This window comes from Salvia hispanica, chromosome 5 (genome assembly GCF_029641045.1).
Source record: "Salvia hispanica isolate PSC_SH4W2 chromosome 5, Shi_PSC_v1, whole genome shotgun sequence".
Classification (NCBI taxonomy): Eukaryota; Viridiplantae; Streptophyta; class Magnoliopsida; order Lamiales; family Lamiaceae; genus Salvia; species Salvia hispanica.
Window position 1 is genome coordinate 38,124,023 of NC_142696.1, and position 14,425 is coordinate 38,138,447.

General features: G+C 33.3%; 1 protein-coding gene and 1 long non-coding RNA gene across 2 annotated transcripts; one reads left to right on the forward strand and one right to left on the reverse strand.

Annotated features, from left to right (window-relative positions):
* Positions 1-1,174: 1,174 nt before the first annotated feature.
* LOC148926788 (protein FAR1-RELATED SEQUENCE 5-like) lies at positions 1,175-3,379 on the forward strand. Its single transcript, XM_089059249.1, has one exon. The coding sequence runs from the start codon at positions 1,175-1,177 to the stop codon at positions 3,377-3,379; it is 2,205 nt and encodes a 734-aa protein (XP_088915375.1).
* Positions 3,380-4,013: 634 nt separating this feature from the next.
* Positions 4,014-5,636, reverse strand: LOC125186185 (uncharacterized). The gene is made up of 3 exons (XR_007170372.2): positions 5,197-5,636; positions 4,575-4,658; positions 4,014-4,217 (listed from the first exon to the last, which is right to left on the reverse strand). It is a non-coding gene; the product is annotated as an uncharacterized LOC125186185 (long non-coding RNA).
* Positions 5,637-14,425: the final 8,789 nt, after the last annotated feature.

Genomic DNA, 14,425 nt, shown 5'->3' on the forward strand with positions numbered 1-14,425 from the left:
CAGTTTACCACGACTGCAATATCTAATACAGTAGACTGCAATATTTAATACAGTAGACTGCGAACCCGTGTTTTTTCACGAAACTTAATCCTAGGCGTCCATAGATGAGATCTAACGGACTATATTGGTGGTATGATGTTATTTTAACTATGGTGGCACCCTAGTGCACCCCTATATATATATATATATATATATATATATATATATATATATATATATATATATATATATATATATATATATAGGATTGTGTTAAAATGACAACACCTCTTAAAGTAACACCATACCACCATTCCTAGCCAATCATTTGTACATGTGGACGGATAATAAGCTGCCATGTGGCAATCATAAAAATTGCTCAAGGGTAAATTTTCACGAACTGCAATATCCAATACACTAGACTGCAATTTTTCCGGACTGCAATATCCAATACGCTAGACTGCAATCAATAGATTGCAGTCTAGCGTTTATACTATTGCAGTCCAGCATATATAATATTGCAGTCTAGCGTGGTGTCACAGTGTCATTTTAAGAGTGTTGTTATTTTAACGCACCCCTAAACCATATATGTATATACATATATAGAGATCCGTTCTGCTGCCCACCTTTTGTGAGCGTAGTGTGAGCGACACTATTCCACGTAGGAGAGAGTCCAAAAATTTAGTTCTTTCTGGTTTGGATTCTATTCTCTCCCTGCGCATTATAATATATCTAAATTGATTCAATATTTTAGGCTTAGATTTGTTTTCCTTTTTTATTTCTTTTTGTACTTATACAAATCTATTCGACCTATTTTATGAAAAATTATACCCTTCACATGTTTCCTCTATCAGAATTTTTGAAGTATCCTCTCTTCCTCTCTGGACTCTCTACCGAGTTGCATCAAATTTGGTCAGGTAATATTTTAGTCTATTTGCCTTATGTTTATTCAATGTAGGGAAATTATAGATTTTGTAGTTAAAAAGTTTGGTCTCTGGAGAAATTTAGTAAAACAACTACTGTGTTGCATAAGTTTTTAGTTCAGAAACTAATTAAACGACATACGTGATGTTGCAAATACTAAATCAACCATTAATCTTTAGTTTTATTTAGGTTCTAGTATTGTCTGCTACTTATTTTTTATATATATATTAATGTTTTTGTAAATTTATTTTTTAGTCTAAGGAGTGAAAATATGAATGATGAACTGCATATTCCTCAAACTGCGAATGATCGAAAGCCAGAAACTGGAATGAAATTTGCATCAATAGATGATGCGTTTGAATTCTACAACCAATATGCACGTGAAGCTGGTTTTAGTGCAAGAATAAGCAATAGCAAAAAGAATAAGATGACAAATGAAGTTGTTTGGAAACAATTTGTATGCTTTAAAGCTGGCCAAACTGATGAAGCCCGCTCAAAAAATCGAGCATCGTCGAGTGGTGGCCCGATCAAGAAAAGAGCTCGTGGTGAAGTTAGAACTGATTGTAAGGCAAAGATCTCCATTGTCAAACAACAAACTGGACCCTATTGGAGTATTAGCTTATTCACTGAAGGTCATAATCATGACCTTTCTACTCCTTCAAAGGTGCATTTACTCCGTTCACACCGTAGTGTCTCTGCTGCGAAGAGAGTGTTGACACAACAATTTTCAGAAGCTAATATACCGACTTGTCAGCAAATGCAACTAATGGAGATAGAGCATGGGGGGCCTGAAAGTGTAGGTTGCACTGAAAGAGATATCAGGAATCTCGAGAGAGATATGAGGGATGAACAGAAGGGGATCGATGCCGAAACTTTGGTAGAATTCTTCACATCTGAAAAGGAGAAAAATTCATCATTTTTCTTTGACTATGAGATAGATTCAGATAATAGGTTCAAAAGATGTTTTTGGGCAGATCATAAATCAAGAAGTGCTTATAGTATATTCGGTGATGTTGTTGTTTTTGATTCTACCTATAATACTAATAAGTACGGAATGATTTTTACACCGTTCGTAGGAGTAAATCATCATCATCAAACAATTGTTTTTGGCTGTGGATTTCTAAGTGACGAGAAGACCGAATCATATTTGTGGCTGCTTAATAAGTTCATGGAAGCTATGCCAACAGGTGCACCGAAAGCAATCATCACTGATCAAGATCCTTCTATGACGAAAGCACTTGCACAAGTTTTGCCGCAAACAGTACACCGTTATTGTTTGTGGCACATATTGAATAAATTTCCGGACAAGATTTCAGCAGTGACTTTCCGAGAGCATTATCAGAGCATAAAAAATGTTATAAAAAATTCTACTTCTCCTGAGGAATTCGAGCATGGTTGGAAAGATGTTATTAGATCTGCTAACTTAGAGCAAAATAGTTGGATCTTGTTGATGTATGAATTGCGGCATAAGTGGGTTCCGGCATACTTTAGTCATGTATTTTTTGCTGGGATGTCAAGTAGTCAGAGATCTGAGAGTTCACATTCATTTTTCAAAAAGTATGTCTCTCACAAGAACTCATTGATGGATTTTATCACTCGATTCAACCGAGCACTAAGACACCAAAGACATAATGAGTTAGTTGCTGATCATATTGACATGAATGAGCATCCCAAAATCAAAACAAATTGGCCGATGGAAACGCAAATGGTTAAAGTGTACACGAAGAAAAAATGGACGGAGTTTCAAGATGAAATGAGTCAAAGTCATGGTTACTTTGTGGAGCATACCACTACAAGAGATGATATCATGATTTACAATGTGGTAAGTTTTCAAAGTTCCTCCTCAAAACCAAGGCAACTCATGCATGATAGACAAAGAGATCATATATCTTGTAGTTGTGGAAAATTCGAGTTTGATGGCATTCCGTGCAGACACATGCTAGCTTTCTTCCGCATTAGCCAAATATTTGAACTACCTGAGAAGTATATACTCAAAAGATGGACGCAAGAAGCAAAGATTGGTGTTGTTTATGCACTAGATGATGAAAATACCAATGATGATCCAACAAGACTTTTGATGACACGACGCTCCAAATTATCCTATAAGGCTTCAATATTGATTGATTATGCATCTTTGGGTGATGAGGGGACAAATTTTTTGAATGAACAACTTGATTCCTTACATGGCAAAATCAAAGAGATGGGTGCTAGTTCAACCACTGTGCCCAGTAGTCAAACAAGGAAGAACTCAGATAAACCCAGAAATATTGGCGATCCTTCTAATATAAGAACAAAGGGATGCGGTAAAAGAATGTTATCGTCAAAAGAGAAGTCAACTTCAAAGGCTAGAGCTTGTCATGGATGTGGACTAAGTGGAGTATCACATGACAAACGTAATTGTCCAAAATTGCATGACTGGTACGTGAATATATCGTTGTTGAATTTTATCATTTATATTTTATGGTTGTTTTGGTAATCAATCAATTTAACTTTACTATTTTCACTCTTGTCTTCAAATTTCAGATTAGTCGTACACAGTGGTTACGGCGGCAATGGTTTTGCAAACGAAAAAGACTAATCTCCATAGTTTTATTGAAATTATTTTTTATGTTGTCTCTGTGTTGCTGCTAAGAGAATACTATGAGAACACGTCTAGTTTTTTTATGAGATTAATCATTTGTTTTCATCCCCTCTATGCATTAAATTTGGTTTCATGAGATTGGTCATTTATTTTGTGAATTTTTATGGACAAAATATGTCTCCACAATAATTGAACTGAAATACTCGTAGGTAATTTTGTACAAAACAAACATAAAGAATAGACAATTGAAATAATTAGCAGAGGAACTTCAAAGCTAATGAATGGAGTAGTGCTAAATTTAGATGCTACTTTATTTTATCAGAAACTTATTACAAGAATGAGATTTCTGTAATGGTGATCAGCAATAATTCAGTTATTAAGAGTCACTTATATCATGAGTGATGAAGAAACCAATATAAGTAGTCTGCTTTTGGAAGCTTTTGGAAGCTGAACATTCATTTCATGCCCAATCTTCAATATCAATTAATAGTTTTGCAGATTTGGAAGAAAGCATAAAATCAAAACATCAAACACTAAAACATGAGCCAGTGACATATAAGCGTATAACAAAACCGAAGGAGTATCTCAATATTCAAGAGTTACAGTAATTTGATAAGTGCATATTTCTTGTTTTTTGCTACACTCATGCAACAAATTTTAGACTATACATTGCTTTCCATCCTCTCCTTGATCAAGCAAAGACACTTCCTTTGCAGCAAAAAAGAATCCGCCACTGCATCATAGAAAATTACGAAATTACTTCTTCCCGAAATTACATACTGAACTGACAAAGATTATTGAGAGAATTGACTGACATGTTATAAGTAACCACTACTGGCAACTACTCCTTTGCTAACAAAAGACTAAAGTTCACCACTAGTTTTATGTTTTATTTTTACTTATTTAGGTTTCTCTTTGAGTAAATTCAGAGTAACATCAAGATCCTCCCAAAACTATGACCACAACTAATTCCAGTCTACCATCAGCAACAACACACTTCACCTGCTCGGATTACATACACATGACGATACACTCTAAATCCTAGAAATTCAATAATGCAAGCAACAAATACTCATAATAAAGTACTTACTCCGCAATTCCTTCATACACATATCCAAATGTTCCACGCTCCAAAAGCTCGCCCTTCTGCCTGTCATGAATAACGCGCCCATATCTGTCATTAGATGAAATGCACAAAGGCTCAGTCATGGAACTTGAGGAATCATCCTCATTTGAAGAGAAAGAGCAAGACTTTGATAATACACGGTTCTCTTCTATTGTCAACCCCCCTATCCTCGCACCCTTCTCTTGCTCGGTCCTATCCCGGCCAACCCCCTCAGTCTCTCCATTATTCGAAAAGAATCTGCTTTGGAACTTTGGAATACAAGGATCACTCTACCGCAAAAAGCCTATTGTTGTATCCCAATCGGGCACCAATATAGTTCGTCGCGCCCCCTTAATTCCATTCATTCGAGATGCTTTTGATCTCACTCTTAACTTGTCACTATAATTTACACCATCATCTAACCTCTTTAACAACCCCGTTTCCCCCAATTTCTTACCGTAACTATTATCTAAATTTCCGACACACAAACCCTCCATTCTGCGATGAATCACATCAATAGCCCCAATTTAACCATCACCATAAGAATATTGAACAACATCATCACAATCAACTTCAATTTCTCTATACAAAGGCTCCAATTTCTTACCGTAAGAAGAAGACCCCACCTTCATCGCCTCATATTCCTCCGGGAAATAGCGAAATCGTCTATTCCAGAAAAACTAACGGCTTCGCAGATAACCTCAAATTCGCCCTCGGTCCCATCCACGCGGAAGCTCGCCGTCTTCGCGGCGTACGAATCCAAGGAGCTCGCACGCTGGGACTCCTTGGGCGCGCCCGAGCACTGCCGAATTGATGTCTGATCCCGCCGTGACCAGGTTCTGCGGCGAATTTCCGACAAACTCTCGTAGCGATGCGGAAAAAAATCGAAAGAGAAGAAATATATCCAAAATTCTGAAATCTAAAAGGAGAGAGATAAAAGTATGAAGAGAGAGAGAAAAAAAATAAAATAAAATCAGGTCTCCCCCTCTCTCCTACGTGGAATAGTGTCGCTCACACTACGCTCACACAAGGTGGGCAGCAGAACAGTTCTCTACATATATATATATATATATATATATATATATATATATATATATAGGATTGTGATCAATTGAGATTTTTTATGCTAATTGAGAAATGAGATGCAATATCAGCCACTCATTTTTATTAAATGAGTGGCCCAGATTTTGCCACATAAAAAATAATTTTAGATTAATTTATTATGAAAGGGTAGAATAGTAATTCCATGTTTTAGTTAGGAAATGGGTTTAGATTCATCCTCTTCTCAATTACACGAAGATCTCCATCTCACGAACCTTAGCTTCAGTTTTTGAATTTGTGTTGAATTGAGCAGATCCGCGAGCTGAAATCGAAGCTCGGAGAAGAGGATGCGGAGAAGGCGAAACTGGAGATCAAGATCGGCGCGGCGGAGGCGGACGATCAGGATCTGGACGGCGGCAGGGAAAACCGAGCTTCAATTTTTGAATTTGTGTTGAATTGAGCATATCTGCGAGCTGATATCGAAGCTCGGAGAAGACGATGCGGAGAAGGCAAAACTGGAGATAGAGATCGGCGCGGCGAAGGCGGAGGATCATGATGTGGACGGTGGCGGGAAGAGGAGGAGGCGAGGTGGCCGAATTCTGGCGACAAATCCAGCTCCGCCGGATCCAATCCGAAGGAAATCCTCGAAATACAATCAAAGGAAAATCCTCGACGCCTCCAGACAAGCCCCCTCTCTCGCGCGCGCGGTTTAACGCCGCCGCTGTTCACCGCGCTTCGCCGCTCCTGTTGTACGAAGCTCCGAACAGCTTCGCTTCTCACGCCGTCGCTTCGCCGGAAGCTTAATTGTTGATTCGAGTATGGATTTGGAGGTATTAAGCTTTGCATTATCAATTGTGTTGGATGTGAACTGATTTTTAGTGAGAGAAATTGCTACCTCTGTTTTTTCGCCGGAGCTCTGTGTAAAAGTCGACTATTTTGAGGTTCATCTTCACGATTTTCGCTGTTTTTATCAAAATGCTTGAACATTCGGGAAAAAATCTGAAAATACTGATTTCTGCTTATTTCAATGCTGAATTTCGCTTTTATCTCGCGACTTCAGCACAGATCTTGCAATTTTTTATTTAATTCGATTTATGCCTCTCAAATCTGCTTCGTAAATCACTTGCATTTGCTCGTTGACATAATAACGTTTGTTGTTGACATGAATTATATAAGTCGTTGACACAAATTTTATGAAAAATGTTGTTGACAAGAGTTATATGTAAAACATTGTTGTTGATATGCATAAAACGTTGTTGTTGACATAAATAATATAGGTTGTTGACATGAAAATATTTGTGGTTGACATTAATTATTGTGTATATGATTGTTGATGATGCAAAGAGATAATAAGTGATTGTTGTGTTCATATGTTGAGCAATAAATGAAGTGTTTGTTCACTGTAAAAATTGAATAGAAATAGTGTGATTGGTGGTGGAGAAAGATGTGGAGAGTCATGTTGTGGAAGGTGTGGGAGTTGCGGATGAGATGGAGCTGTGGGTGATGGTGAGAAGGGTTGAGTTTAGGTTGTATTTTTTGTGTATTTGTTCGGAGCCATGCTGGGTTTGGTGTTTGTCAATATTTGTAGATTTAAATTTGCGTGTGTTTAATTGTACGATGAACTTTGTGAAATATATGGATGCAGTTTTTAATTCGATTATGTTGCTGGAATTTTTGAGTTGTGTAGATAAGGTGTTTGTGATATTGCCTAAAATAGTATTGTTGACATAAATTATATAAGTTGTTGACATGAAAATGTTTATTTTTTACATGAATTATATAGCTCGTTGACATAATAACGTTTGTTGTTGACATGAATTATATAGATCGTTGGTATAAATTTTATGAAAAATGTTGTTGACATAAATTATATGTAAAACATTATTGTTGACATGAATTATAAGTAAAACATTGCTGTTGACATAAATAATATACGTCGTTGACATGAAAATATTTGTTGTTGACATAATAGTTGACATAAATAAAGTTGTTGTTGACATCGTAGTTGACATAAATAAAGTTTGTTGTTGACATTGTAGTTGACATAAATAATGTTTGTTGTCGATATTCTCGCTATTGATATGTGAATTATAAGTGTTATTTGTTAGTTGTTGACATTTTAATACGAGTTGTTGACATTCGATATTCTCGCTATTGATATGTGAATTATAAGTGTTATTTGTTAGTTGTTGACATTTTAATACGAGTTGTTGACATTCGATATTCTCGATATTGACATGTGAATAGTAAGTGTTATTTGTTAGTTGTTGACATTTTAATACGAGTTGTTGACATTCGATATTCTGGGTATTGATATGTGAATTGTAAGTGTTGTTTTTTAGTTGTTGACATTTTAATACGTGTTGTTGACATTCGATATTCTCGGTATTGATATGTGAATTGTAAGTGTTGTTTTTTAGTTGTTGACATTTTAATACGAGTTGTTGACATTCGATATTCGTTATTTTATTGAATGTTGAAGATTTGAAGATTTGGTGATTTGAATATTGAAGAGATTTGAAGATTTGAATGTTGAAGATTTGAAGATTCGAAGATTTGAATGTTGAAGATTTGAAGATTTGAAGATATGAATGTTGAAGATTTGAAGATTTGAATGTTGAAGATTTGAAGATATGAATGTTGAAGATTTGAAGATTTGAATGTTGAAGATTTGAAGATATGAATGTTGAAGATTTGAAGATTTGAAGATATGAATATTGAAGATTTGAAGATTTGAAGATTTGAATGTTGAAGATTTGAAGACTTTGTAGCTAGAATTTTAGAGAGGATTTTAGAAAATGATTTCAAACACAATTTAATGAAAAGACAATTATACCCCCTTGTTGACATAATGTGGTATTTGTTGACATTTTGTTAATCTTGTGGATTAGTGGCCCATATTGCATCTCATTTCTCAATTTAGCTAAATAATCTCAACCTAACAAGACCCTATATATATATATATATATATATATATATATATGCATATGCCACTCTGTTCAGTTTATTATTCTGTGACAGATCAAGCCTGACATCTGCCCGGGATTCCATTGTATCTGACCCGAAGGTCTCATTGCCATTGTACATATATATATATGATCCGAAGGTCCATTGCCATTATATATATATGACCCGTAGGCCTCATTGCCATTGTATACATATATATGACCCGTAGGTCAATTGCCATTGTATATGACCTGTAGGTCCATTGCCATTGTATATGACCCGTAGGTCCATTGCCATTAATATCAGACCCAAGGCATGATTGTCACAGATCCTCTTTAATTCAATGATTCAAATAATTTCAAACCATGTGCAAACATATCAATTGCATCAAGTACATATTTCTATCATATTTCATCCAATAATACCATTATAATATATAACATATATCCATTGCACAAATTACATATTCATATCATCTTTCACAGTCAATATCAAATAACACATAACTATATCATGTTCATATCATATAGTCCAAATATTCACTCTAAGTCAACACATAACAATTAACCACATAATGCATGTAAAATTAAAAGTGTGATTTATACACACCTAATTAAGACAAGAATCTAACCGAACTCCTATTTCCGTCTCCTGATTCACAACCATCCGTCCAGGCTCAAACCATGAATTTATTCTCTATAAATTTGAGATTCCCTGCTGTCCGTCGCCTTTCTTTTTCTTTTCTTATCCCTCTTTCTTCTGCTAAAATCGCCTAAACTCTCAACTCTTTCGCTTCGTATAATCACTTGAGTTTATCTCTCCCCTTCTGTAATATTACAATGCATCTCCTCTACTTTTATAAACTAAGACGTCGGTCTAACCCACTTAAATATATCATGCTAAAGTAATAAACGTGTGGCTAAGCGCCACTTATAAAATACATATATATAGCAAACATTAGATATATTCATAAATTGGGTGTTTCTATCAATACAAGATATTTAAACAATTAAAATTATGACAAGTGTTATAACATGCATGAAACACATATGTAGGGATTTAATTTGTACACGTATAGAATAGGTATTAAGGCATGTCATCCTTCCTTTTCTTTAGTAAAAGTTACGTGTGTACACATACACATTTTATAAACTAAGTACTAAACTTATATTTTCATGCACACTACAATAACATATACATATTAATCAAATAAACTAATTTAACTAGTTAACTATATACATATATCTTTACGAATATATATATAATAAAATAATATACACACGTCCATTTTAACGATTTTCGTAAAATCAAAGCTATCTATATATTCAACTATATTGAGTCGTCATAACAATAAATATATTCTCTATGATATTTAATAAAAATGACAACTTAATATGCAGTGACAATATAATGATAATATGCAAAATAATGCATGTTTTGGGTTAGGGATGTCACAATCCAAACCCGACGTATCGGGTACCCAAATTTTCGACTCTTTACATTTGTTAATAACTAATAAAAAAAATTTCAAATTTTATATATTAATAAAAATATAGAAATATTTAAAGTGACTAATATCTTTAATGTTGCATTTATTTTGCAGTATAAAACTATAAAAAAGGGGTCACTTTTATTTTAAAGTATATGATTATAGGTTTGTGTTAAAATGACAACACCTCTCAAAGTAACATCATACCACCATTCCTAGCCAATCATTTGTACACATAGACGAATAATCAGCTGCCATGTGGCAATTATAAAAAATGTTCAAGGGTAAATTTTCAAGGGCTGCAATATCCAATACGCTAGACTGCAATTTTTCCCGACTGCAATATTCAATACGCTAGACTGCAATCTATAGATTGCAGTATAGCGTTTATACTTTGCAGTCTAGCGTTTATAATATTGCAGTCTAACGTGGTGTCACGGTGTCACTTTAAGAGGTGTTGTCATTTTAACGCACCCCTATGATTATATTTATGGGGATTGGTTATATATGCAATATGTAAGTAAAATAATAAAAGTTGTGCATTTAATTAAACTGTAGAAGCAACCAATAATATAATTCAAAAGTTAAAATAATTAACTAAAATATAAAAACTACGTGAGTTGGTTATGCAATACGTAAAACATGAGAGTTTGGAGAAGCCGTGACTTAATTAGAGTAAGAGAGATTGACTTATTTATATAAGTTTAGAGAAAGTTAACCTACTAAGTTGTAATTAGTAAATAAATTAGCCTAGCTCTTGAAGCATAAAATGGTTAAACCTAATTTAAAAAATGCTTTAAATAATAAATTGGATATTCGGGTAATATCCGATACCTGATTTATCTTAAATTTCAATATCCAATCTCATACCCAGTCCCATAAAATTGGATATTGGATATCTAATACCCGACGGATATCGGGTCGAGTACGGGTAAACCCAATACCCAATATCCATATTCACACCCCTATAAACTATCACATTTGTTTTTGCACATTTGCATAAACCATTAATTTGGAGATTAAGGAGGAAAAAAGGATGAGGAAGAGTCATCAGGATATTGGAGTTTGTGTTTTATTATTTATTGTCTTTTCTTTATTTTGCTATTATTATTGTACAATTAAGATTGTTCACATATAAGTTTTTTTTATGTCTTACAAACTATCGTTTTATTGTTCTCATGTTTATGTTTTATTTGTTTTGTACATCATTTTATCTTTTTATGACGATGTTATTGTCCTCAATATACTTTTTAGTTGCTTAATATGTTAATTACTTAATTAGACAGTTATGGTTACAACATACATATATAAATAAGTCAATCTCTCTTACTCTAATTAAGTCACGGCTTCTCCAAACTCTCATGTTTTACTCTAATCAAGAATGTATAGCGATTAATTGCTTAAGCAGATTTTCACTTAATTTGATTATAAACTATTATTTTACCTCACTTTAGTGATTGTAAAATAAACATAATATAATCAAGAGCATATAGAGATTAATTGCTTAAACAAATTTTAATATGAGTTTGATTATAGACTCTCCTTATTTTGCCTCACTTTGGTGATTGCAAAATAAACATAATATAATCAAAATACATGTTAAAACGAGAATTGAATTATGTAATCATTCATTCCACCGTCTCGGTAGATTCATAATCATAAAACATTTAATTGAAATCTCAATTTATCAATGCATATATTCAAACTCAATTTACATAAAGTATATACACAATCAAAATACCCAAATCAATTCCATATATATAAATAGAATCAATTTGGAAACAATATATATCAAACATGGAAATCATTAATTCTCGATAGAGAGCATACAAATATGAATTGACAATTCATGAATTCATAATCAAAACTATGAAAACAAGATTTCAGTTTATGGAAATATAACATACCCAAAATCAAATCTCAATATATCGCAGTTAAAATAAACGATCTGCATAATGTTATATATGCATATAAAGATTTGGACACAATTGAAATCTTAATCAACAGTTAGCGAGAGCATATGAATAAAGAATTCATCAAAATCAAATCCAAAACAAACTTGGAGTTAATTCAATTAACTAATGATTTCACATGAATTATATCTAATTGAAAAACACACAATTATGAGTTATAGGACAGATTCTTTCGAATTTTAGATATTAAGGAATTCATTTAATTTGATAACAGTTTTCGATTGTACGCATGCACTACTGCATACATATATTTCATTTAATTTCATAATCGTACAAAATCAAATCAAAACGCAAACATTATGGTTTCAATAATACGAAAATACATGAGTTCTCAACCATGCTCTGATACCACGTGTAAGACATTATTTATTATCATATATTCAAAAATACATAATTGAATATAAATAAAGCAAGATCTTCGAACAATATGTATTTCACGTACAACCATAAACATAATAGGATCAAAACATACCTTGGCGATCCATAGCGGAAGCGATTGAGGAAGGAGGAGACGAACTTCCCCGGACTTTCTTTGGCGTAGTGGCGTAACTCCAATTCCAAGGATTTGTTTCTCTCTCTTTCCCTCGTTTATGTGTTCTCTTAATGTGTGTGATTTGATGGGATCACCACACTTGTATTTATAGGCAGAGAGAGGACAAACCCTAAGTATCAAACCCTAAAAGCCCTTTCCATCAAAGAGGCCCAAAATAATTAGTAAATACGTTTCTTATTGACCAAGAATATAATCTTCCGTCTATTAATATTACTAATGGATCACAATCAATTCTAATCAAATCTTAATAATATATACACATGATTCTTTACTTGATGGCCAAGGAAATGAATATTCATTCCATAAAAAGATTATATAATCAATCTTTCCATTCATTGACAATCAATTGACATATATATATATATAGAGAGAGAGAGAGAGAGAGTTGTGATCAATGTCGAACCAATTTTAAAGACCGAACTAGAGACCAAATCTGGGCCATTAGATCTAGTTTTTTTGATGAGATGTGCTGCTGTGAAAATTTTTTCTGCTTCATTACTAGTCCATTGTACTTCATTATATAGGTTTATTACTTCATTATGTACGTAATACCTTGAAACTACAACATGTTTTTACTTGCTTCCAATAGATTTTGAAATGATTCAACATATGCTTCATTCAAATTCATTGACGTGGGTTTTTGCTTGATTAACATTAAAAAATACAATTTATTCAAGTGAGTTTATTACTTCATTCAGAAACGTTATTACTTCATTGGATAAGATTTTTACTTCATTCCCGTAGGACTTCAAATGCTTCTACACATACTTCATTCCAATAATTTATTACATTATTCCATGTGTTTATTAAACCATATTAGCGCCATGACGTTGGTGATAGATATTGTAGAGAGAAAGAACGGCACGCGATGGTGAAACCACATTTACGTACTGGAATGAAGTAAAAACCTACTAGAATGAAGTAAAAACCTACTAGAATGAAGTAATATATTCTGGAACGAAGTTAAATCTTCATAACATGTTAGTATGACTTATTTACCTTCGGATGAATTAAAATAGGCTCGTGATGAAGGCGAAAGTAATTTATAAATTTTTGTATCTTATCCATAAAAAACTAGATCTAAAAGCCCTAATTTGATAGGGTTCGGTGGTTCGGTCTTTAAGAGTGGATTTGTGGATAATGAGACTCTATATATATATATGTGTGTGTGTGTGTGTGTGTGTGTGTGAATATATATTCTCTTTGGAGCAATATAACATGATTATTTGATTAATTGATATGTGACAATAATTAATTGATAGTCAATTAATTAGGGTAAAATGTGTCTTATACCAAATATATGTATTATACTAAAAATCCAATTCTATTTAGGATTCTATCATATATCACATATGTGAGACATAAAACTTACGACATGCACTTGAATGTCATATAATGATGATTCACGAGATACATCAAAGCATTCAGGCAACTAAGTACTTAAGATTTAAGTAGTTATCTCCTACACTGGATGTGAATACCATTAGAGAAATGAAAAAGCATGTATTCGCGTCCTTAAGATGTTAAGCACGTGCTTACACAGCCTTTAACGAAATTTGTATTTTTGTTCGGCCTATGGGGAGCCAGCATACGGCGGGGTTTTTTTTTTTTTTTTTTGTTTTGTTTTTTCAATTTGATATTGGATTGATAAATTATATCGTCAATTTTCTTCTAAGCATGCATATGACTAATTATGAAATTTTGAATTATGCATGTTCTCTATTTTCTTTGAAAATTGAATTTCGATTTAGGACTTATATTATTTGTAAATTTTTATTTTAAGGATTTAAGATATGTAACTTTAACTTTTAGGATTTAAATTGTATAATTTGAA